Below are 27,085 nucleotides of genomic sequence, written 5' to 3'. Positions count from 1 at the left end.
TCCATACATTTCAGTGTGTTTTATAGTGGGCCTATAGATAAGGTGTGAAAAGCTTATTTCAACTCTCCCCTCTAAAAAATATTGCTGAGAAATTCAGTTAATTATGCACATTCACTTCTTTTATCCTTGATAGAAATGAAAACAGAGCATCCTTGAAGTACAATAAGTATAACATAATACATCAGGTATCAAAAAAATATTGCTAACATAAAGAGAAAATATCAATGAATGAAATTGATATTCTAAAGTTTAAAAAAAAAAAGATAAGGGGGCATATATATCTATAGTATTTCTGGATTTTGAACAAAGTATTTCTTCCTGCTATAAGCCAGTACATGTAACTATCTGACAGTAGAAACTATTACATAACTGGAATTTTTACTGCAGTTGTGACATTACATTGTGACATGATCTACCTTCATACATACATTCATACATATAATGATATTTCATATATCAAGTCAATAAAAGAGACATAAACTCGCTTAGAAAAATGTACAGATGGCGAGCACAAGTCATGTCAGTTATGTTGACCGGGAAAGGCAAATTATAATGGCTCAATATAGATGAGGCTACGGAAGCAAAATCCTCGTCAATCTCCTTGAAATTATTTCTGACAAGTCTCTGTAACTCAGTCACAACGTTTCTCTGAACAGGATGTAAGTAGTTTGAAGCACCTGAAAAATGAGTAAAATAATTAAGATTGTTGGAGCTAAAACAGTTGTGACATATTTTATAACACATGCATATGATACATTTTCAATCATTTTTGTGTGCTTTTGGTACATAAAGAAGAGAAACCAATGAATATACAACGAATACCTGTCATGCATGTGCTTCCTTTTCTATAACATTTAACAGAGAGTAGCATCTGCTAAATCATGTATATAGCTAAATGTTTTCATGTATATATTTAAAATAAGCATTTCCTGGAATGTGCTAAATTAATTCTACACTTACATAATAAACTAGAAGTGTTTGTGAAACACTGATGCCACAGATAATTTTACTGGTTTAGCTAATAATTTACTCATACCAACAACTTCAGGATTTTGAAACAATACTTCTGGAATTCCATGCAGGGTATCTCCCAGCTTCTGTCTTCGTATGGAATGAGTATTCCATTGGTCCATTATATCTTTTAGATCTCTCTTTATCAGTGGAAGATAAACAAATTGTATACAGGATCTAAAAAATGCAGTTGATATATGTAAATATACCGGTATTTAGACTGTTAGTAGCAACAACTTTATTTGCAATTCATTTGTTTGAAATAATAAGGTATGCAAGTGGCCCTGGACAAATCCTCTCATCCGAGTCATGCTGTCACATGAATATTCAAAAAGACTCCCTCCCACACTTGATCAATTTCAGTTATAAGGCTATATACCAAGGTACATGTACATGCTAACATACATGTAGGTGCACTAAGTCAGAGTGTTATTTTAGAAACTATAGTGTTGTTCTTCTAACATTCCCACAATGTAATAAGCGAAAATCAAAATTTCATGTTCACATTGAATGTAGCTGTTGCAATGGCTCTTCCATTAATTGTTACTTAATACCCAAAGAATAATAGTTTTGAAATATGAGTCATGTTTGCAGGCAAGACTGGGAGTTATAAAATGTAAATATAAGCATTAATTGAATCACTATTTTTTAAAAAATGAAGTCTCATAAGTCCAACAGTGTGTGCAAACAAATTTTCATAATGTGCTACCACAATTACAAGATACTCTATTTGTTTACCATGTTTAAACACACTGTTGCAGTTAGGAGACTACATCTTTCAAGAAATAATAAATGAATGCTTTAATATAGCAGTTTCTTTTCAAAGCATAAAAAATGCTACCATAATTTCTTTTGCAAGTACAAATGACATAATATTTTTATCCTCCATGTTACAGTCTATATTTTGTTACCATTTACAGAGATATAGACGACACTTTATTATCAATGACAGGGTATCATTCTTATCCAAGACAAAGTAAATAGACATGTACATCTAATATTTCTTTTCAAGGAGGTTCATCTGAACTCCTTTTTCATCTATACATACTTATGTAGAGGATTTCCTATTTCCAGCAGTTCTTCATACACCAATCCCTAATAATAAATTCCCAAGATATATTTTCGTATTTTTTTATATTTACTATGGCCATGCATATTACCATAAACGAAGTACATGCATAGTTAAAGCTGAACACGCTTCGTAAAAAGAATGCGTCCGACATATTCGCTTGAACTCGGGCTGTATCTGAGGGCCCCTGTATATAGAGTCGCTCACTTGGTCACTGTTCAATGTAATCAATCGTCATCGGTGTAGACGGACGTATGCTATACAGCACTTGGTAGCGACAAAATAACTGTGTGCTTCTTCTAAATAATGCAGGAGAGTAAGATACCAAAGAGATTTACAACAGTTACACAGGTCAGCGCAGTATACAAACAAACACAAATATACGTAGCTGCAATAAAATGTAAACAAAGGGAATGCATGATAACCAGCACAAACACGGGTCGCCATTCCACACCGATACCCGTGACAATAAAGCAGTCACGTGTAACGAATCCGAAGAGTATACCCTGGTGCTGATATCTAAGATAGTAATATCGAAAATGGCGTATGCCTATTTACGAGTCGTGTTCAGCTTTAACACACTGTAAAATGTAACTTTAGTCAGTAAAATACTTGTTTTCCTAAATAAATTAAGAGAAACATTTTTGTAATATTTCAGATGTGGCAATAACTTACTTTGAAATGATCCATCCAGAAATCTGCTTTCATTTGCCTTAAAATGCCCCAAAATCTTTCAATTCTCTACAATTAATGTTTGTAAAAAACATTATTAAAACTTGGACATATGATTTTCTTTCCAGAAAATGTTATCTGTGTGTGTTTTGGGGGTGTGGAGCTGTTTAAAACATGTACAATGCTAACCTGATTTGCAGTCGAAGTTCCAAAAGACACTGCACTTGGATCTGTCTTAAGAAATGTTTGGAATGTTGCGATGATCCCATTTTCTGTGCCAGGATCAGCTCTTATCTTTTGAGGACAACCTTAAAAGACAGACTATGATGTTATCAATATATGCCTTCCCTTCTAATTCATAACAAGTATTTTGAAATTTTGGTGGCTTAATTTCAGAAATCAATTGACATTTCTTGAAGCACACTTGCAATTGTAACTTGTCATTAAACATAGTACCCGGTGATTCTGTCACTATACCTTTCATAGTATGAACTGCATTCAGGAAGTATTCTGCTACAACCTCCGGTCTTTTATTAGTCACATCTGCTTCCAGCCATATCAACTGTCTGGAAAATCTTTCAAAATAAATTGAAAATACAGAAGTGGTACAATCTTAGAAAGACACTATATTTTTCTCTTATATATATGCAAAATAAGAAATTAGATTTTATAGTTGAAAGTTTTCCATTTATGTGAATGTTGTTGATCCCATCAATAATTTAAAACAACATCTGCAATACAGCAGATTAAACAAATAAATTCAAGTCTTTCTCATGAAAGTAAATATACCAGATTTTTAAAACCCTTAACCTATTAAAAAGTGTGATGGAAGAACATGATGGAAGGATGGAAAGACAGAAGTTGGAAAGAGCAAAGTACGGAAGACAGACATGGCAAATGATATATGTTTTGGCCATATTCATGGTGGGGCATAAAAATGTCAGATATGAAATGCTTCTATTTGAACAAGACTAATCATCGGCAGTGGCAGATTTAGAGGAGGCCTGGGCCCCCCTTTTGTGTCAAAATATCCATAAGATTTAAGAAATCATATTTTTTTGGGTGTGGCTGTGGGCCTCTACTCCAACCCCAAACTGGTCAGCACCCCCCCCCCCCCCTCCTTTTCCAAGATACCTGGATCCGCCACTGATTGGCTCTGCTGCTTTCCTTCAAAAGATTTTTTTTATATATATTTACCTACGGTAATATATTTTCCTATGTAAAACTTTGAATGATCCCCTATTGTTGTCCCACCATAACCCTAGAGACAACTAGAGATAACAAGAACTCTGTGAGCCAGTGCTCACTAATAATACCCCCGCTCTGTTGTGAATACACAAGTTCAGTTATGGACAGACACAGTAATAATCAGGAAATTGACATCGATTTGTACAAAAATGATTCGCAACATAAAGCATGCCTAAACAATGAGTGAGTTAAAATTTCAAGCATCTGCGATGAGTAGTTGCTGAGAAAACTGCTACCAAAATTTCTTATGTATTGTACGGACAGACGCACGGATAAACAAGAAGTTGACATCAGATTCGTATAAAAATGAATCCCACCACATGGCATGCCTAAACAAAGAGTGTGCTAAATTTTCAAGCATCCGCAATGAGTAGTGCTGAGAAAACTGCGACCAAAATTTGTTACGGACAGACAGACAGACAGACACACAAGGGTGAAACAGTATACCCCCCTCTCCTTTGGAATGGGGGTATAATAATTGAAAAAAAAAATGAATATACACTATGTCCAGAAACTTTTACATCTGGTCCAGTGGAGAGGAAGTTTTTTTTTTTAATTCACTATATTTTCAACTAATCCTTGTACAAGAGCATGGTTCATCTGGAAGAAAAAAAAACCCTCACCCAAGGATGCTTTGTGGCAAGTCTGGTTAAAATTGGTCCAGGGTTCTGAGAAATATGAAATGCTAAATGCATACTGACAGACAAGCAGACAGATGGACAGAATTCAATTAGAAAACCACATTTGAGCTTTTAAAAAAATATTTAAAATTTTGATGGTTTCTTTTTGTATCTAAGTAAAATATTTGATTTCAGTTCAGAAATTATTATACTTTTATGAGAAATCCATGTAGAACTAACATTAAATCAAACCACGCCAAAAAATCTTTTTAATTGAAAAGGAAATGCTTCAAAAACAATATGTCCACAATTATACAGTCCAAAAGAATATTTAAAGTTTTAGACATGAAACTACGAAAATCACATGAAATTACTTTTTTTTTTTAAAAAATAACTTAACATATTGTATTTGAATACATTGATCATTAGTGTGGAATGTTTAAATTAATCAAACAAAACAACAAATCATACCCATCAATGCAACCATGAATGCTTATACCATATGGCTTTAGTTTGTCATATCCATCTATAAATGCAGTTTCATGTTTGGAATTACAGTTTAATTTCTGCTTGCAGGTGTCTCATAAGAAGTTAAGACATTTGATATATTTGTTTAATTTTAAAGCATTTCAAACCTATTTCAAATATCTTTTCTTGACATGACTGACATTTAGGACAGATATCTACTATAAAATAAATGATATGTTTGTGAAACACTGATGCCCCAATCTCAACCAAGCCTTGGAGTGTCCATCCTTAGAAGCATCATCCATGCTAATTTAGTTAAAGTATGGCTAAAATTCACTCATCTGGAAAATATAGGGGAAATCCAGCATTTGAAGCAGAAAGGGTAGTGTACATCCCAGCATCATCCATGCAAGTTTGATCCAAGTAGGGCTTATAGTAACATGGACATGTATAGGAATGAAGCTGCTTCAAAAACATTAACCTGGTCAATCATCTGAAAAATGTAAGTAAGATCCAGCATCTGAAGCAAGTCTGGTAGTGTCCATCCCTAGATGCATCATTCCTGCAAGTTTGGTCCAGGTAGGGCTTATAGTTTCCAAATGGACTTGCTCCTAACACTTTTACAGGGATGTGACGCTAACACCCACACCAACAGTATAGCATAAGCTCATCTCGACATCATCGGGGTGAGCTAAAAATAAATTACACAACCTACTTTTCATCTTATCAAATTGTAAAAGTTACATAAATAAATAAATAACAGGATTGATTTTGACTCTTCATTCATGAGCCAAAAGAAGGCAATATTACACTTACCCAAATGCCAAACAAAATTTGGACCCTATAAATACACATTGTACAAATATGGTATAAATAATTGTCCCTGACTTTCATATTCTGTACAGCAGGAAATTAGCTCGTGGAAATAATATTCGCAGAAATAAGAACCCCTCAATATCATATAGTGAATAATTCTTTAAAAAAATGATAAATTGAAATATTACCATTATCTGTGGTTAGATTCTTTAATTCTCTCTGTGTTTCATTGCAAACATAAAAGCAGTAATTAATAAAAGCGGAGAAACTGATGTAGACCGTCTTGCTAATAATGAAGGTTTATGGATCAATTTAATCACTTAATACATGTAGTTGTTCGTGATTTTGAAGCTTAATTTAATTAATAATTAATTAATATATATAATTCTATAACTTAATAGTGCCACCCAAAAGACTTGCAAGGTAATTATCCACGAAACACACAGAGTTAACCTTTACATGTGCTTATTACTTATTCTTATTACCTTTAATTGAGGCACTTGCGTAGTAAAAACGAAGGTTACACATTTATTTAGTTATACTAACAGTTCAACATAACTACTAATAGAAGGAAAAGGAAAAAAAACAAGGGAAAAAATTAAAATCATCAGGATGCGTGACAACGCTTTGACTTCAAATTGGTATTAATCTGACATTTCGTTATATCTAATCGGGTTCAGAAATGACATGACATAATACGCAAGGAAAATACTTGCAGTGCTGAATTAATAACATTTCCTTTCTGCAAATTCAAACAACCCCGATTTACTACAAATTTAAAAAATTGCGATTTTAACCTGCTGTACAGTACATGTACAAGGTATATTTCACTTTTTTTCTTGCATAATTATTTTTCAAGCTTTGAAGTGTTGAATTTTGTCACATTTATGAAATTAATACATTAATAAATACTGAGATGATCAATGTTTCATAATTTTTCTTTCAGTCTTCGGTCTATACCTTACTAAAGTATTGCCTTCTTCTCAGTCTTCTCTGCTTCCTTCTCTTTATCCCATCTTCATCCAAAAGACGAACTATATCTCTTGCTATGGACCTGTATCATTAAACATTTATTTCATTTAATGTATTAAAATTTTACAATTATTGACTATTTTTGAGGGCAAACATTATGACTTCTGAGCCCAAGAGAACCACTACCAACCAAGGCTCAGCCAGTCTTAACAATGGTTTTTGAAGGGTGAAATTTTTCAATACAACTCTCAACTGAAAGACCAAAATATTTGTTATACCCGGGTATTTTACTGAATGGTTCATGAAATATAATTATACATGCTTATAGATTCCGTGCAGTCAGCAATTTTTGGGAACATGACTCATCATTTTTAATGCTAACTGTTGCTACATTCTGTTGCATTGGATGGGCATGGTTTAATCAGTCATTGGAATATAGTGTTTTTTATCAAATGTTTCTCAATGAATCAGATTCAACTAATTTACATGAAAGTATAACATCAAAATATTTGCATGTTTGGATGTATTTAATCATGGATGGAGGAATGGACTGACTTTGATTATATACTTACCTGGTAATATTCAGCTGGTGTTTCATTTTTATAATTCTTCTTAGACTTTCAGCACCTGAACATCCATTCAGTATTTCTCTCTACAGAATATTGTAAATTGCATGTATAAGGTTTGCTCTATACAACTTTATATGTATTTTAATTAATATATGCAAGTTTTAGCATAATTTTCCGAATTTAATAGTACACTTTTTCTCCTTAAATACATGTACATGTGTAATGTATGTAATTTTAAATTTTGGCAACAGTGATGATTTAGAGCTGAAAAGACATCAGGGATATGAATTCCACTAAAATATGTCAAATTCCACACATCTTTCATACATATACATCCAACAAATAAGTTAATCATTGTGTTCTAAACTTTCATTGAAGAATTACCGGGTACTTAATAACAGTTAAAAGAACAGAAATATTTAACCTGCACGTGCACCTTTATATTTATGAATTTTCTAAGAAATAAAATTATTACCTGTGCAATATCAAATATTTCATCAAAAGCAATGTCTGCAAGCCTCCTTTTCAAACCAAGTCTAGGTAGAACTTTCCTTGTTAGGCAATTATAACTGCAAAATATTTTAATCACATAGAAGCATCATCATTGAATGACAATTTATGTATTTGATTAAAAGTCATGATACATAACTAGACTTCCAAAAGTATTTTTTTAAATTTTGTATTATAATACCTTATGTCACAGTTATGGTTTCTCTGGATCAAATAATGGATTAAACGGTAGTTAAAACCCTTATAAAACAATTCTTTTATCTTTTCAAGTATATCTAAAAGAGAAAAAGAAACCTTTTAGCATAAAGTACTGATCATTTTATTATATAATCTACAGTCCAGCTTATACAAGAACATGATCTAGAGGATTTTCCCGATTTTCCCCAGAATAATGAAGTTTAACTGTATATCAAAACAAAACATTGCAAATGTCCATTATTCATAAGATATACACTGCTGATCAGACTAAAGACAATGCTGAAAAGGAACAGCTTATTCTGATAACAGAACTGCAACAGCAGAACAGTAATTTTGAGCCAGGCTCATTGCTTTACTCTTAGAGCAATAATTGCCTTTTTGTCAGGGTGTTCAACTGGATATGCTGCTTCCTCACTGCCAATCAAATTTACAAGTTAAAAAAAAAAAGTCTGTATATGCTCAGACGCTTTTGAGACAATACAACACTAAAATTAAACGAAGTAAAGTAAACTGATAAATTTTCTTAACAAACAAAATTAATGGTAATGTACTTTGGTTTCTCCCATGTGCCATGATGTACTACGATTTATTAATATGGTTTTAAAAGATGCATGTATGCAAAAGGTTTTCATCCGGTCCCCCTCAGTGTCTGTAGCACATACTAAAAATAAAGGTAGCATAACCAGGATAACACTAATGCAGGGAGCACGTGACCTGTGGTACACTTTGATGCAGAACTTCCCACTGAGGACTCATCTGAGCATAAACGTTTGTCCTTGCTGCATCAATGTTTATTTTTGTACATGGTGTAAGACCCCAGAACGATCCATGTGATAAATTCAATGTTCACTATTCTGTAAATGAGCTCTGCTCTCTATACTTCTGAGTACTTTGATTTTAAATATCACTTACCTTGCCCAATCATCTTCACTTCAGCTTATAATCTTTGTAAAACTACAAATAAGGAATACAATACATATAACACCCAGTTCACTTCAACAGTATATAACTAAATATACGTTTACAATGTTAATGATAAGAAACTCCTTATACCATATGCTTTACTCTCAGGGTCATTCAGGGTTGCAAATAATTATTAGCCCACTCTCAAAATTTAAGTGTTTTGTCTGAAGGTAAGGGTTGATATTTTCCTGGAAAATTCACTAGCACAAGGGTTACTGATCATTAAAAATTTCTAGCCCAAACCTCAAACTAACTAGCCCAAACCTCAAACTAACTAGCCCAACAATTTTTTAATGCAAAATAAATTAAAACACAACAAAAGTAAAATTTTCAAATGCTTTGGTAACAGAAACAAATTAAACTAGTTTTCAGTCAAAAGAAACCAGTTTACATACATAGAAAACAGAAATAAAGTCACAAGAATATTTTCTGGTCTGCTAGTCTGGCAGACTATATTTACATTTAAATTAGCTAGCCCTTGAAGTCTTAAAACAATTAGCCCCAGACTTTGGCTACCAATTTTAACCCCTGCTGAAGGCTTCAAACTCTTCAGGATGTTATTGCCCACATAGCAAGTAAAAATCTTATTGGAACTTCAAAACATACTGAATCATGTCATCATTACAAATATCTTAGATTACAAAAACCAAGTGGAAATTTCAAACAAGAGGTATCTAACACCACAGAAAAACAATAGGGCATAGCTTTTTGGATTATGATAAAAGAGGATCCAAAACTTTTTCTAATCGAAATTGTGGAAATTAATTAAAAATGGAATTTGATTTGAAGTAAAGCAGTATGCATAAGGAGTTTGTTTCTCTTTTCTTTATAATTGTTTTCAACCTTTTATTTACATTAATGTGGACCCCAAAGCAACAATACAGGCTAGTAAAACTTGTGAAGTTAGGATCCTACATGACTTCTATACTTTCAGACAAGCAATATCAGTCTTAAAAGACAAGTGTAAAAAGTCATACCTTGTGGGCAATAACACCTTTGTGAGGAGCAACCGTGAGAGAATTAAATCACGCGCATGAAAGAAATTCACGCGCACATGTCTGAATTTCAAAAGTGCGAAGGAAAAATTCGCGAAAAAGAATAAATATACACATGCAACTTATTTGGAACTCACCAGGATTTTGACAAAAAGGTTGCATAATGTGTGATAAAAAATTTATCAAATCATATTCCCTCTTGCATAGTCAGCTTAAGAGTTACACAGAACTCATTTTGTTATATTCCGAATACATACAAAACCTAGTCTTTAAATCAAATTTACTTACTTTTGCATGTTGCAAAGACATTCTTTCAATACTTTTGCAATATGTACATCAACAACAAAGTTTTTCTGTCAAAATTAACATTTTGTCATTAGAAAAGCACAAATAATGAACTTGTACTAAATAACTAACTACTTTACATGCTAAACTAGGCTAGGGTTTCATTCCCTGACGAGAAAATTCGAACTAGGGGCCGTTGCAGAAGAAAGTTAGGTTTGAAAGTTCTATACCAGTATACCTTAACATTTAAGTTTGAAAGTTCTGTACTTTAGCATTTAAGCTTAAAACATTGCTGGTGTGGTGTTTACTTCTTACCGTGTTTGTCCTTGCTTGTAACTTTTGTTGTCGAAGACTGAGATCATGAGACTGTCACTTCTACAGTAAAATCAACTGAACCCACATGTAAGGATCTCTCTCACATAGACGCTTTGTATCCGTCACGCTAGAAATAATATTTCTTCACGCTCAAGATAATATTTCCTTCACGCTTCAAATAATGTGTGCAAATCTCTCTCACATTAACGCTTGTATCCGTCACGCTAGAAATAATATTTCTCGACGCTCAAGATAATATTTCCTTCACGCTTCAAATAATGTGTAGTCTGTCACAATAATAATCGTGTCTCCCAGCGTTTCAACATAATTATTGTTTCAACAAGGGAGAGTTTTCGTTCCTGTCACTAGAAAAGAAGTTATCTTTCCCGATGAGAAATAAAAATAAAGTTTCTACGAACAATTAAGGCGCACATTATTATTGTTGCAAATATGGTGGTTTTTTTTTTTTTTTGTTTTTTTTTTTGTTTTTTTTTAACGTGCATACATTTTTATTTCCATGAAAATGGCTTTTTTTTTTTTTTTTTTTTTTTTTTTTTTTTTTTTTTTTTTAAATTTTCAAACAGTAGTTGTTACAAGTATGCATTCTTATAAATCGTTGAAGTAAACGTAATACAGCTGTAATATGAATCTATAATATTGGTGCTAAATAAAAAATAATGTACACATCGATCGACAAGATTATAATTATTGCTGTTGGCAAGATTATAGTTGTAAAACATCAGAGGATAAATTATTATTATTATTATTGGGCTAAATAAAAATAATTTGTACACATATTATGGTAGTATATATGGAAAGCCGTAGGGTACCCCCACATTATTATTATTTTTTCCTATATAAGTATACCAAAAATAATTATCTCATACAAAAATAAAAATCTTGGTTTTTCTTTACAACATTATTATTTTCCTGCAACAATTATAATCTTGTCTGCCAAACGTGTACACATTATTTTTATTCTGCCCCAACATTATAATAATTATTCTCACTTTACAATTATAATCTTTTCAGTTAGTACGGAGACATTATTTTTATACACCTCCAAATTATAATCTTGTCAGTCGATGTCTGCACACATTATTTTTATTTCGCCTCAAAATTATAATAATTATTCTTTCTTAATAATTATAATCTTGTCTGTCCATGTGTACACATTATTTTTATTTCGCCTCAAAATTATAACAATTATATTCCACATCGATCATACAATAATTATAATGTTCAACAATAATAATCTCGACCAGAAAAGATGCAACATTATTATTTAGACGCTCGACAAAATCAAACGTTTGTATGATTCTGATGCACAGCACAATTATAATCGTTCACCAATTTTGAGAAGGTAAGATTATTATTTGGACGCTTGAAAAAGGAAACGTTTGTCTGCCGAAGATAATCACGTGACTCAAGGCCATGTGCTAGTATCAACAGTGCGGCAGTGCCAGTGAAAGTCAGGCGGTATGCCGGTAAGTAAAGATGATTTTGTGATATTAATGTACAAGTAAGTGATTTACATTCATTCAAGAAAGGAAATGTCTCAGAAATCAGCTGTCAGCATATTGTAATTGAACTACGGCTTCCGAAGAAACTAGTTCGAATTATCTCTATACCTTTGTATAGGGGATGGAGATTGCATGGTGATTTTATGTTCCATATGTAGATAAAGTGGCGATAAATTATATGATATATCTTTACTAACAGATATATCTTTACCAACAGTATATGCTCGTATTTTACAGTTTTAGCTTGAATTTTCTCTGCAGTAAATCATTTACACTGAGTCTTACTCAGGTCTGGTACAATCACTAGATTTAGCTACGTAGCTTGAATTACCCACATAGCTTTATTTACCTACCTGGAGTAGCTTTATTAACTTACTAAATCAAACTTATTTCTTAAAGAAGAATTTTTCCCAGAAAGTGCAGAAAATTGCACTTTGATGCAGTGATAATTTTCAGCTTTGAACTCATCTGAAAACAATTCATGAAAAAATCACTCTTGGAGATGTGTCTTTTTTGCGCAATTGCAATCAAAGTTCTAAAAGTTTTGGGGCTACATACAACAGTTAATTTGTGACCTAACAGTTACTTCTTGAGTGTAATAACAAAGAAAACCAGTTTTGGTTAACATGAGTACAATGTGAAGTTATCATACTTATCCACGCCTCATCACACACAAGGTGTGTACAGTTACTCAAACAATGGGAATACATATTTTCCTTAGAAGTGATCAAACGCAGCAATGTTAAAACTATCTCTGCTTTAGATTGCTTTTTAAATGATACCTAGAATAAATATTAGTAGACATTTTCTTGCGACTTTTTGTCTTTTTAAAATAAAAAGCAAAATTGTGAAAAGTTGCCTTGAAATAGCTAAATAAAGCTACCTGAGGTAGGTAAATAAAGCTACGGTAAGTAATTTTAGCTACGTAGCTAAATGTACTGATTGTACTGGACCTGTTACTGTCAGTTGAAAGTCTGACTATTGATGACTTGTCTGGATTTGCTGATTTTATGTAGTTATGTATGATTGGACCAAAACATTTCTCTTAATATGGCACCAAACACCTATGTTTGTGTCTTTGTTGTCTGTTGTTTAATGTCCCTCTCGAGAATTTTTCACTCATATGGACCTATACTCTGCACTCAGGGTCATTGAGCAGTGAGGGATCTTTTTCGTGCCAGCACCTACTGCAACACAGGTTTATACAGTCTATTCAGAAAGACCGGTCTCCACCTCCCGCAATGGGATTCGAACCCGCGACATAAGGATCAACTCCTTACTCCGTGACTCTAAAGCAAATGCTTTTAAATTAACTACAGTAACTGCACAACGCAGGCGACCCTATGTTTGTTAACTTGAGCCTTTGTTTGTTAACATGAGCAAGAGCTATGTTATTGTTAATTTTTACATTTTACCCGGTATGTTCAATTAACTACCAGTTAACTGCACAAATCACTAAACACAATCAGGCAACACTCGTGTGTTGGATTTGGTTTTAGCTCACCTGAGCCAAATGAACATTTTGACCGTCCGTAAACTTTTCACATTTTCGACTTCTTTTCAAGATCTACTGGGCCAATTTCAACCAAACTTACCATAAAGTATCCGTGGGTAGAGGGGAATCAATTTTGTTCAAATGAAGGGCCATGCGTACTTCTAGAGGGAGGTTATTAAAAATTAGTAAAAAATTAATGGCATCTTTTAAAAATCTTCTCAAGAACCACTGGGCCAGGAAAGATGAAACCTGTGTGGAAAGACCTTCAGGTAGTGTAGATTCAAATTTGTTTAAATCATGACCCCAGGGGTTAGGGTGGGGCAACAATGGATGATCAAAGTTTTACAAAAGAATACATAGAAAAAATCTTTAAAAAATTTTCTTCTCAAGATCAGCAAAGCAATGATTGGTGATATTTATATGGAAGCATCCTTAATAGGTAGTATAGATTCAGATTTGTTCAAATCATGACTCCTGGGGGTAGAGTGGGGCCTCAAGGAAAGTACCCACTTATAGGGGAAAAAATCTATAAAAATCTTCTTAAGCCATGATTAGTGAAAGAAATATGGAAGCATCCTCAGGTAGTGTAGTTTCAAGTTTGTTCCAATCATGCCAAAGACACTGCTCAATGACCTTTTGAAGAAAAAAAAAATTCACTTCTGTTTTTCCTGCCACTGCCATTAAAAGTTCTAAATATGAGAATTTCTACATTTTTTGTTCAATCACCAGTCACCATGAGAAAAAGAAATTATGCTATAGTTTTTGAATTATTTGAACATTTAATTTTAGGAACAACAGAGTCTTGATTTTTAGAGGCAGGTTTTAAAGAAAGGAAAAGAAATCGGTGTTGTAAAGAAAGAAAAAGATTTTCCACTCAAAGAATTATGGATAACACAGAGGTAAAAAGGACAATAATGGCTACAAAGAATTAAAAAATTATTTATTTATTACATTGGCAGATTTACCCGGGGGGAGGGAGGGGTAAGGAAATGTAATGGGTACTTGCAAATTTTTACATTGAGATATTTTTAAATTTATTCTGCAGAAAATATAAATTTTAGGATGTACATAATCTAGTAGGTGCTATATTTAGATTTACACTCTTTTGATATGTTTAAAACAGACATCTACTCAATAATTAATTATTTACAATTTAGCTCACCTGAGTCTAAGGCTCAAGTGAATTTTTCTGATCAAAGAGTGTCTGGCATCTGTCTGTCATGTATAAATGTTGTGTGTCATATCTAAATTTTCAACTTTTCAATTTTTTTTTTCCAGAAATCAACCCAATTTATCACAAGGCAGTATTGGGTGGAGATGATTTAAATTCATTCAAATGAAGGGCCAAGGGGAGATAATTAAGAAAAAGTTAAAGTTTGGTGGTGTCATTTGAAAATCTTCTACTCAAGAACCACTATGCAGAAAAGTTGAAACTTCTGTGAAAGTTCCCTGACATAGTGTAGCTTCATATTCAATTAACACCCCCTTTGAGAGAATGGAGCCAAAATATGGGATTAAAAATCTGCACGGGAATATACTACTAACTAGAAGTTTGTCCATAGGACATGAATCCCCACCCAGAGTATATTAGTAATGCAACATGAAAATTTGTGTATGAAGTTTGACGATGATATCTTTAATAGTTTTTTGTTTGTTTATTTTTTGTTTTGTTTTTTTGTTTTGTTTTGTTTTTTTTTTTTGTAAAACTTAGTTTTATAAACATATACAATAAAAGTAAAGAAAAGGTCATTGGGACAGTCAAGGTAAAAAAAAATGAACAAAATTGATGAATTTTCAACAAATTGTGTACCAGAGCTTACATAAAAGTATCTGGAATAGTTTTGTTGAAAGTGAGTTATGTGCTTATATAAGAAAAAAAGTGATATCAAGGTCAAAGGGAAAGTCATGGTCAACAATTGTTGTTGCAGTTCAAAAACACTCTTCAAAATGTTTCAGTGTATAAAGTTTGATAAAAATATCATGATTATTTCTTTAAAACTGAGCTTAATACAAATTTGAAAAAAAGTCAAGATTAAAAATGTTCATGCAACTGAATAGCCCTTATCAATATGTATAAGCATATGAAGATTAATCAAAATCTCTTGAATAGTTTCTTTGAAACTGAGCTACTCACTTATTTAAGGAAGGTGAGGGCAAGGTTAAAGGAAAGGTCAAGTAAAATAATGATTATGACATTGAATAGATCCTATCAATATGTATCAGCACATATATAAGGTTTGAAAAAATATCTTAAATAGCTCTTGAAACTGAACTAAAGAAAAATTTAGGAAAAGTGAGGTCAAGGTCAAAAAATGTTCATGCTGTTGAGTAGCTCTCGTTAATAATTTATATGTATCAGCATATGAAGTTCAAAGTGTGATGGAAGGACAGCAGGACATGTTATTGGGGTTAAAATTAATTTAATTATAAACAGTTAGGCTAAGGTGAGGCCACAATATTGGGTCATTTTTCATTGGGAGAAAAAGGGAGATTTTTAAAAAAATTCTTCAGAACCAGAACACTACATGTGCAGGACCAAGGTGACTAAGGTGAGCACTGTGGCCCATGGGCCTCTTGTAATGTGTTATTTAATTCATCAACAATCAGGTGAAATATTAAATTTGTTATATTTCAGTACTTCCTATTGATGACATCTTAACCAACTTTGAAAAAAGTTTTGTTTGAAAGAAGAGGATCTGAAGAAGGAGAAAGATCTGTTTAGATTCAGATGGATTAATAGACTGTCAGACCTTTTGCCATCACTTAATTCTGTACTATTAGTTCTGTAACACTGAGCCTATAAGCTTTTGACATGATGGTTTATCTAATTTGAGAGAGCAGAGTCCATGATATCAGTCTTTAAGCATTTCAAGATTTACAGAATATGTACAGATATAATAGCAGATAAAAATCCCACACAAAGAACACACTGATATAAAGTTAATGGAATTTAGAGATATTTCATTTCTCTCTTGTGTGGATTGATTTAAGAAAAAAAAAAGTTTATGCCAGAAAAATATAATAAATTAATTACTTGAGTCTTGTTTTGTGCTTATATTTCTAGGTCACCAAAGTCAATCAGGTGTCCTATTGCTATCTGTTTTCGTCCGTCGTTATGCGGTGTGCGTCGTGCATTGTGTGTTAACATTTGAACATTTTTTAGCTTCTTCTCTGAAACCGCTTAACCAATTCCAACCAAATTTGGCATATAGCATCTATGGGTGAAGGGGAAAAAAATTGTGAATTTCATGGTTCTTTCATGGTCCCTGCCCCCATGGGGCCTGAGGGGTGGGGCTAAAACCACCAAAATTAATGCAATCTTTAAAAATATTCTTCTTTACTCCTGGACATCAAGCAGTCAAACTGTTGGCACGATTGTAATAAGCATTGAGCTCTCTACCAAAATTGTGAAATTCATGGCCCCAGGGGCAGGGGTTCTGGTGCTAGATCTTCTTCTCTGCTCCTGGGTATTAAATAAACTAACTTAGTACATAGTTATGATGAGCAAGAGTGCCTCTTTCAAAATTTTGAATTTCATGGCCCCTGGGTCAGGGGTTCTGGTGTTAAGGTGGGGCTCTATTGATTATATAGTAAAATTGCATTAATTCTTTGAAAATCTTCTTTTCTGTTCCTGGATATTAAATAAACTAAGTACAAAGTTATGATGAGCATGGCTGCCTCCTCAGAAATTATGAATTTCATGGTCCCTGGGTCAGGGTTCTGGTGTTAGGGTGGGACTGTATTGATTATGTAGGGAAAAGGCATAAATTCTTTCAAAATCTTCTATGCTCCTGGGTATTTTTTCAAACAAAGGAAGTGCATGGTTATGATAAGGAAGAATGCCTCTTCCAGAATTGTGAATTTCATGGCCCTTGGGTCAGGGGTTCTGGTGATGGGGGGGGGGGGCTTATTGATTATATAGTAAAATGCATAATTTTTTTCAAAATATTTTTGCTACTACTGGTTATAAAGTAAAGAAACAAGTGTATAGTTATGATGAGCAAGGGTGCTTCTTCCAGAATTGTGAGTTCATGGCCAATGGGTCAGATGTTCTGGTGTAAAGATGGGGCTTTATTTATTTAATAATATAGTGAAAATGCATTTCTTTGAAAATCTTCTATGCTTCTGGGGATGTTCAAGGCAAACAGAGTAAAAGTTTTAATATGCAAGGGTATTTTTACCAGAATTTTGAAGACCTTGACCGTTTAGTCAAGTGTTCTGGTCATGGTCAGGGCTCGATTAACTTGTATTCTGCTGAGCAAAATTATTCCCCTTCGCCATTCACTTTTGATAATTAATCAACGTAAAAAATGTATTTGAAAGCTTAATAGAATAAGAGAATTATGCAAGAATATTTATTGCATAATACAAAAAGTACTTTCATAGTTTTAATGACTTGGAAATAATGGATGAATAAAAATAAGGCAAAAATAACATCTTTTTAAATGTTCTTTAAAGGCCAAGAGAGGCCAATATGGGGTTAAAAAAATAGACATTTTGTTAATAGTCTGCATGATCATAGTGATAAATGGGGGGGGGGGGGCAGATAGATACTAGACCAATTATTTTGTTGATGCTAATCATACTATTTTTCTTGCTTTTGGGCAACAAAGCTTCATTTATCAGTTTATGGATCCTCTAAATTGTTGTATTGTACTCAGGTGATCGTTAAGGCCCTTGGGCCTCTTGTTTGGAAATCTACCTACATGGAAGTTTTTTCATTACTAGATTTGAGTGTGAATTCCTTCTCTATGGAGGTACTGCATAACTGTCATTTTTATATTAAAATGTGTACATATAACATGTATAATTTATGGATTATCAGACATATAAACAGGATTTTGCATATAGTCATATAAGATCTAATTTCATGTAACTTTAAGGAATTTTAACTCTGTTTTCAGATATTGATGTGGAAAAAAAAATTGCACAGATTTTCCTAATTTTTACCTTCTTTTACTTTAAACCAATATTATGGCCAAAATTTGGTTAAGGTACAATGTGAACAAATCTGCATAATATAGTAGACCTTTTGCATTAGTATTTTTTACACCTATAATCAAAGATTAAGGGGCATATACATGTAGTTTATGCCTTGTTTTTCTGTCCGTTTGTTCTCAAAAAACTTAAACATTGTCAATAATGTTTGATTGGTTGGAGCTATGGCTTTCGTATTTCATGTGTATTCCTTGTGACAAGACCTTTCTTTCGGTAAACATTATATAAGTATATTATAGTATATCTTAAAGGTGACATATGGGTCCATCGTGCCAGATCAAGATGTTTGTAAATTGTGATATAATTGTAAGTGATTATCTATTTTGTTAAACACATGTCACTATAATAAATAAACACTACTACTTTTATTTGATCTCTTGGAGTTTGACCCACTTTTGCAAAATTTTACCAAATTTTTACCTTAGCTTGGCCATAACTTCTGAACAGTCGCTGTTGGTGTTAGTGCTTTCATATTTCACATGTATTTCTTGTTACAAGACCTTCCCTTAGACACCATTATTTTGACCTTTATAATTGACTTACTTTTGAAAAAAAACTTTAACCTTCACCATAACTTTTCAACGGTTAGTGCTAGGACTCTCAAATTTTACAGGCATATTCCTTGAGACAAGACCTGCTTTTAGGTAACAACATTTTTGATACCTTGACTTGGACTTTAACTTGCATTTGAGAAACTTTGACCTTCACCATAAGCTGCTATTAGGGGCATCATTGTTTCACAAACAAATCTTGTTTTTTTATTCATTTATGGCTAAGTGGAAATTTTGATTTTCTAAGATCTCTCCTTTATTTTCATTAATGTAGACCTGAATCATGTTCAAAATATAGGAGCTCCTATATAGGCCATATAGTAGCTCCCATATTTTGAACATGTATTTTCAATGTTGGTGAACAGTATTTGGGTCAATGATTATAACATGTATATGACAGAACTCCAGGAAGTCAATCCGGCTTTTCCAACATGCCTTCCTGTGCATGTTTGTCATTCAAATCCAAGACAACACCATAAAAAAATCATCACAATTTATTATCCATTTTCATATAATTTTAGTACATTCCATCTCCCACCCCGCCCTGAGTGGCAATTTTTGGTCTTGATTTTTCGACAATGAGTAAATATTACAATATAACAAGTGCTAATTGTAACGGGAACCGTTACAGATGTTCCCCAAACGGCTCCCCAATCCCTTATGATGCCCCATTCCCTACAAGCTTCAATAAATTAGACAATACTTTCGTAATATAGATGGACACTTTATTTTTAAGGGTATTTCATTGGAAAACTACTCCGATATAGCCATATGGGTATTAGCCAATCAAATTTCAGTGCATGTGCTTGCACATGTTTTCTACATTTTTCACATTAATTTTCTTATAGTGTCTCACAATACATACATTTGTGTTAAATATTAAAGAATCTCATTGAAAATTTGAGAGATGTAACCGTTTAAGTATTAGCCAATCAGAATTTAGCATACGCGCATGCATGGCCTTGCATTCAATTCTGATAGTATCATAATGTAGGAGCTCTATGTGCCTATCCATGTCATAAATTTCATCCTGTTTTGTTGAAAACCAAGGGAGTTATAGACATTTAAAGTTTCAACCAATCAGATTAAAGCACACCTGCATGAGCGTGTTTTCAAGAAATTTCCTATATAACATGTTGTAGCACCTTATAATATATACTTATATTCTAAATTTCAAAGTATTTTGTCCAAAAACAAGGAAATTATTGAGATTTTTGTATCAGCCAATCAGAGAAGAGCGCACGTGCATGCGCGTGAGTTCACACTAATTTGACCATGTTATCTTGTCTAGACTACTAATATATCTTTATATTTTGAGTTTCAAAGCAATTCATCAAGAAATATAAAAGTTACGGCTTCATCAAGTATCTCAGTCATTTCACTGATTGCACGCGCGCGCACGTGCATGCATGTGCGCGCAAAATGACCTTCGTTCCGAACACCTACAAAACATGCCTATTAACCCTAAAAAGGTTTCATGTCAATCGGATGAGTGGTTCTATGAGAACACTCCCGGACAAAAAAGTACCGGAGAAGAAAGTAGAAAAAAAGAATAATAATAATAATAAGAAGAAGAAGAAACAGAGTAAAAACAATATGTTCCCAAACTTCGTTTGGGGAACATAATAATGTACCTCTTGTCACCAAATGGGTAGGTTAATAACACATCATTACCAGATAACTTTAAATAAAATAAATGTGCAAATTACTTTCAGGAAAATGGCAAAGAAACTATTTGCAAAATATTCAAATAGCAAATGCCTCGATTATTTTGGTATACATATATACAACTTCAACAAGAGGCCCAGGGGCCACCTCGCTCAACTGAGTACTGTGGCTAGGAAAAAAGCAAAAATCAGTTTAGTATGTAAAAGCTTAAATGCACAAGTGGTTCCGACCTACCCCTAAAAAGGGGGAGTATGATTTGAACAAAATTGAATCTACACTACATGTAACTAAGGATGCTTACATATTTTCTTTGACAGTGACCTTTTTTTCCTAAAAGTTTGAACATTCATTGTGGCCCCACCCTACACCCAGGGGGTCATGATTTGAACAAACTTGAATCTACACTACCTGACAATGATTCCATGTGAGTTTCATCTTTCCTGGATCATTGGTTCAAGAGAAGAAGATTTTTTAATGGTGCCATTAAATTTTCGCTATTTTGTAATTATTAAAGTTTACAATGACAACGAGAGAAAACGGACAAATTTTGATCAGGAAAGCTCACTTGAGCCTTCGGCTCAGGTGAGCTAATAAATTCAATCAATATAAATGCAGAAATTCAAGTTTTTTTTTAAAACATGCAGATCCTAGTTCATCAGCGGCAAACTGAGACATGGCTGTGACATTTTAAATGGAGTATCAAATGGACATATTTCAAATAGAAATTTATCAAAAATGCATCACTTCAAATGGAGTGTCAAATGATGTCAAAAGGACAAATTTCATGTATAAATTAATCAGGAACAACACATGCATTCTTTCATCAAGAATTCTCTGAAATTCGCCAAGACTCTTCTTTCTTCAAAGTTATTCACATTGCAATTTTTTTGTCCAGACCAGCACACTCTTCTATCGAGATTTCTCTGATTTTTATCAAGGCTGTGTTATCTTCCCATTGCAAGATTTTTGTCCATAGGTCTTAAACTTATGACGTGCTCAAAGTCTATCAGGGTGAAGTTAAGACTCCAACATCAAATTTATGGTTCCTGAACCCTGAAAAATAACATTCAAAACACAATTAGAGTTTTTATAATTATCATGCATAATCAAGGGGACTGGGTAGGATGGAGAATTTTTTTCATGATAAGCATGACAAGTGGAAGGCTTTCAATGTGACAGCAAATTGGGTATTCCTTGTGTGAACAGAACTGGCATTTCTTACATGATTAAAAAAAATTGTCCATTTGCAAGAGTTATTTCCCTTTATGGAAAAAAACCCTCCCCATTGTTCTCACTATATCCTTTGTAACTTGCCTGTAAATTTTTTAAAAATCTTTAAACTCCTTTTGACAATTTTATACCGTATCTTTATTGGCAAAGTATGGCCAAAAAAAAAACAAATCATAATGAACATACACTACGCTATTTTGCATAGAAATGACTATGCTCAAATAAAAATCCCATGGGCCACACTGCTCACTTGAGCTCTTTGGCGTTCAGTATTGAAAAGTTAAAATTCATACTGGGTCGAACTAATCCTAAGGGGAGGGGAAGCAGGCATGATTTGAACAAACCTAAATCTACACTAACTGACGATGTTTTCTATTTCTTTGACTAAGGCCTAGATAAATAAATTGTGTGTTTCCGGTTCCCCAACCAACCCTAAAATATATGAGCCGACCCTGAAAAATTTATCCGCCGATATCTTTCCGGAAGTAAACAATTCCATTTTCACTATTAGAAATCCAAATCTCGATCACTGCGGTGTTTGGGAAAATGCATATCCTATACACATTAAACAGAAATGCCATTAGTAAGCCAACCTTTTGGGAAAAAGAAATGAACTCTCTGTTTTTCTCATTTTGTTTATTGTGAAAGTTGAATTTTAACTAATAAAATGTTAAAATAAAATAAAATGTTTTGCCTATCTACTTATTTTTTCTCGGGTTGGAATATGAAACATACTATTTATTTATCTTGGCCTAATCATGGCCTTAGAAGATTTTTAATTATCTTTCCTTTGTATTCTTGTGTAAAACTTTGATTGTCCATTGTGGCCCCTGCTAACCGCGGGGGTCATGATTTAAACAAATATGAATCTACACTACCTGAGGATTGTTCCACACGTTTTTCTTTCCTGGCCCAGTGGTTCTTGAGAAGAAGACTTTCAAATGACACTCACTAAACTTTAACTTTTTCTTAATTATCTCCCCTTGGCCCTTCATTTGAATGAAATTAAATTCTCTCCACCCAATATTACCTTGTGATAAATTGGGTTGATTTCTGGACAAAAACTTTGAAAAGTTGAAAATTTATGGATGACACACAACATTTATGTATGATAGACAGATGCCCGACACTCTTTGATCAGAAAAATTCACTTGAGCCTTAGACTCAGGTGAGCTAAATTGTAAATAATTAATTATTAAGTAGATGTCTGTTTTAAACATATCAAAAGAGTGTAAATCTAAATATAGCACCTACTAGATTATGTACATCCTAAAATTTATATTTTCTGCAGATTAAATTTAAAAAAATCTCAATGTAAAAATTTGCAAGTACCCATTACATTTTCTTACCCCCCCCCCTCCCCCCGGGTATATCTGCCAATGTAATAAATAAATAATTTTTTAATTCTTTGTAGCCATTATTGTCCTTTTTACCTCTGTGTTATCCATAATTCTTTGAGTGGAAAATCTTTTTCTTTCTTTACAACACTGATTTCTTTCTTTAAAACCTGCCTCTAAAAATCAAGACTCTTTGTTGCTCCTAAAATTAAATGTGCAAATAATTAAAAAACTAAAGCATAATTTCTTTTTCTCATGGTGACTGATGATTGAACAAAAAATGTAGAATTTCTTATATTTAGAATTTGTCAATTGACTCTTTTAATGGCAGTGGCTGGAAAAACAGAAGTGATTTTTTTTTGTTCAAAAGGTCATTGAACAGTGTCTTTGGCATGATTGGAACAAATTTGAAACTACACTATCTGAGGATGCTTCCATATTTCTTTCACTAATCATGGCTTTAGAAGATTTTTATAGATTTTTTCCCCTATAAGTGGGTACTTTCCTTGAGGCCCCACTCTACCCCCCAGGAGTAATGATTTGAACAAATCTGAATCTAGACTACCTATTAAGGATGCTTCCATATGAATATCAACAATCATTGCTTTGCTGATCTTGAGAAGAAATTTTTTTAAAGATTTTTCCTATGTATTCTTTTGTAAAACTTTGATCATCCATTGTTGCCCCACCCTAACCCCTGGGGTCATGATTTAAACAAATTTGAATCTACACTACCTGAAGGTCTTTCCACACAGGTTTCATCTTTCCTGGCCCAGTGGTTCTTGAGAAGATTTTTAAAAGATGCCATTAATTTTTCACAAATTTGTAATTACATGTACCTCCCTTTAGAAAAAGGCATGGCCCTTCATTTGAACAAATTGATTCCCCTTTACCCACGGATACTTTATGGCAAGTTTGGTTGAAATTGGCCCAGTAGCTCTTGAAAAGAAGTCGAAAATGTGAAAAGTTTACGGACAGACAAAATGTGATCAGAAAAGCTCACTTGAGACTTTGGCTCAGGTGAGCTAAAACCAAATCCAACACACGAGTGTTGCCTGATTGTGTTTAGTGATTTGTGCAGTTAACTGGTAGTTAATTGAACACATCGGGTAAAATGTAAAAATTAACAATAACATAGCTCTTGCTCATGTTAACAAACATAGGCTCATGTTAACAAACATAGGGTCGCCTGCGTGGTGCAGTGGTTAAAACATTTGCTTTAGAGTCACGGAGTAAGGCCAGGAGTTGATCCTTGTCGCGGGTTCGAATCCCATTGCGGGAGGTGGAGACCGGTCTTTCTGAATAGACTGTATAAACCTGTGTTGCAGTAGGTGCTGGCACGAAAAAGATCCCTCACTGCTCAATGACCCTGAGTGCAGAGTATAGGTCCATATGAGTGAAAAATTCTCGAGAGGGACATTAAACAACAGACAACAAAGACACAAACATAGGTGTTTGGTGCCATATTAAGAGAAATGTTTTGGTCCAATCATACATAACTACATAAAATCAGCAAATCCAGACAAGTCATCAATAGTCAGACTTTCAACTGACAGTAAGACTCAGTGTAAATGATTTACTGCAGAGAAAATTCAAGCTAAAACTGTAAAATACGAGCATATACTGTTGGTAAAGATATATCTGTTAGTAAAGATATATCATATAATTTATCGCCACTTTATCTACATATGGAACATAAAATCACCATGCAATCTCCATCCCCTATACAAAGGTATAGAGATAATTCGAACTAGTTTCTTCGGAAGCCGTAGTTCAATTACAATATGCTGACAGCTGATTTCTGAGACATTTCCTTTCTTGAATGAATGTAAATCACTTACTTGTACATTAATATCACAAAATCATCTTTACTTACCGGCATACCGCCTGACTTTCACTGGCACTGCCGCACTGTTGATACTAGCACATGGCCTTGAGTCACGTGATTATCTTCGGCAGACAAACGTTTCCTTTTTCAAGCGTCCAAATAATAATCTTACCTTCTCAAAATTGGTGAACGATTATAATTGTGCTGTGCATCAGAATCATACAAACGTTTGATTTTGTCAAGCGTCTAAATAATAATGTTGCATCTTTTCTGGTCGAGATTATTATTGTTGAACATTATAATTATTGTATGATCGATGTGGAATATAATTGTTATAATTTTGAGGCGAAATAAAAATAATGTGTACACATGGACAGACAAGATTATAATTATTAAGAAAGAATAATTATTATAATTTTGAGGCGAAATAAAAATAATGTGTGCAGACATCGACTGACAAGATTATAATTTGGAGGTGTATAAAAATAATGTCTCCGTACTAACTGAAAAGATTATAATTGTAAAGTGAGAATAATTATTATAATGTTGGGGCAGAATAAAAATAATGTGTACACGTTTTGCAGACAAGATTATAATTGTTGCAGGAAAATAATAATGTTGTAAAGAAAAACCAAGATTTTTATTTTTGTATGAGATAATTATTTTTGGTATACTTATATAGGAAAAAATAATAATAATGTGGGGGTACCCTACGGCTTTCCATAAGTATAGTATGGAAACGTGATAATTGTAATTTTTGCGGGGAAATATAATAATATGCTGTAAAAATTTTTTTTTTTTTTTTTTTTTTTTTTTTTTTTTATTAATTTGTGGTACAATTATAAATATATAGGAATGATAATAATGTGGAGGTACCCAAATTATTATTGTTGCAGAAAAATAATAATGTTGTAAAAAAGCAAGATTTTTGTTTTTTGTATGAGATAATTATTTTTGGTATAATTATAGAGGAAAAAATAATAATAATGTGGGGGTACCCTACGGCTTTCCATACCCGCCCACCCCTTACAAAGTATCCCGCACCGTTGTTTTTTTTATTTCGGTCTTTTTATAAAATCAAAAGTCAATTGGAAATATTTTGGCATAGCTCACGCATAGTTTTAGAGTTACTCCCCGTTTGTAATAAAAGTCGCGTGGCACTATTTTTAGCACAGGAGCATGTGGAGTATTACCGGTATTGCATATAATACAGGTTGTCTGCGGACTTCATATTCTAATTACATCTATTAGAACTGTTTATTAAAGGCTAAATTAGACATGTGTTGTATAAAATTTTGATAATATCGAATGTGTCATGAGTGAAAAATTAGACGTTATAGGGACAGTGGAAATCTATGATATTTTCAGACAAAACACAAGAATTTGTTGGACAAAAGAAAAATACATATTTAGAAGAAAAAAAAAAGCCAATGAGAAGTGGTAAATAACACGTAGAGCACCAATATGCACAAAGTATTGGCGCCCAGTTTCATACATTCAAGTAGTCCCCCCCCCTCCACTAGATACGTGCACGCTCTTAAACGGGTGATACTAATAAATTCTCTGAATAAGCTTGTTTTATATGTAATTATATCGTACCATGTCTTTTCTCTAAGGTGAAACAAGTGCAGGAAAATCGTCAACGATAAATTTACTCCTGAAAACCGATATCCTTCCAGAAGGCGTGGATGCAACGACAAAAATAATTTGCAAAATAATGCATTCAAAAAAGAAACGGATTAAA

The 27,085-nt window shown here is 33.2% G+C and overlaps 1 protein-coding gene and 2 long non-coding RNA genes across 3 annotated transcripts; 1 reads left to right on the top strand and 2 right to left on the bottom strand.

Annotated features, from left to right (window-relative positions):
- Positions 1 to 10,771, bottom strand: LOC133174433 (uncharacterized). The gene is made up of 14 exons (XM_061309557.1): positions 10,712 to 10,771; positions 9,066 to 9,107; positions 8,137 to 8,230; positions 7,921 to 8,014; positions 7,449 to 7,528; positions 6,865 to 6,958; positions 5,905 to 5,929; positions 5,092 to 5,146; positions 3,230 to 3,327; positions 2,942 to 3,060; positions 2,756 to 2,821; positions 2,060 to 2,106; positions 1,037 to 1,188; positions 1 to 677 (listed from the first exon to the last, which is right to left on the bottom strand). The coding sequence occupies exons 2-14, from the start codon at positions 9,076 to 9,078 to the stop codon at positions 457 to 459; spliced, it is 1,158 nt and encodes a 385-aa protein (XP_061165541.1). The 5' UTR covers positions 9,079 to 9,107; positions 10,712 to 10,771; the 3' UTR covers positions 1 to 456.
- Positions 10,772 to 12,036: 1,265 nt separating this feature from the next.
- On the top strand, positions 12,037 to 16,768 carry LOC133174683 (uncharacterized). The gene is made up of 3 exons (XR_009719170.1): positions 12,037 to 12,198; positions 14,519 to 14,628; positions 16,365 to 16,768. It is a non-coding gene; the product is annotated as an uncharacterized LOC133174683 (long non-coding RNA).
- A 5,122-nt stretch (positions 16,769 to 21,890) lies between these two features.
- LOC133174688 (uncharacterized) lies at positions 21,891 to 25,623 on the bottom strand. The gene is made up of 3 exons (XR_009719172.1): positions 25,390 to 25,623; positions 23,610 to 23,715; positions 21,891 to 21,999 (listed from the first exon to the last, which is right to left on the bottom strand). It is a non-coding gene; the product is annotated as an uncharacterized LOC133174688 (long non-coding RNA).
- Between the last annotated feature and the right edge of the window lie 1,462 nt (positions 25,624 to 27,085).

The sequence above is a fragment of the Saccostrea echinata genome, unplaced genomic scaffold, assembly GCF_033153115.1.
Source record: "Saccostrea echinata isolate AGI-Se365-2 ecotype Australia unplaced genomic scaffold, CSIRO_AGI_Sech_v1 ptg000058l, whole genome shotgun sequence".
Lineage (NCBI taxonomy): Eukaryota > Metazoa > Mollusca > Bivalvia > Ostreida > Ostreidae > Saccostrea > Saccostrea echinata.
Note: the sequence above shows the minus strand (reverse complement) of the source record. Positions and strands in the feature narration are given on the sequence as shown.

What these genes read in the sequence shown, in the direction of transcription:
- LOC133174433 (XM_061309557.1), bottom strand. An exon ending in ATTCATGGTTGCATTGATGG is followed by an intron (nt 3,328 to 5,091) that starts GTATGATTTGTT and finishes TTATTTTGAAAG; the next exon opens with ATTTTCCAGACAGTTGATAT. An exon ending in ATAGGAAATCCTCTACATAA is followed by an intron (nt 1,189 to 2,059) that starts GTATGTATAGAT and finishes TGCATTTTTTAG; the next exon opens with ATCCTGTATACAATTTGTTT.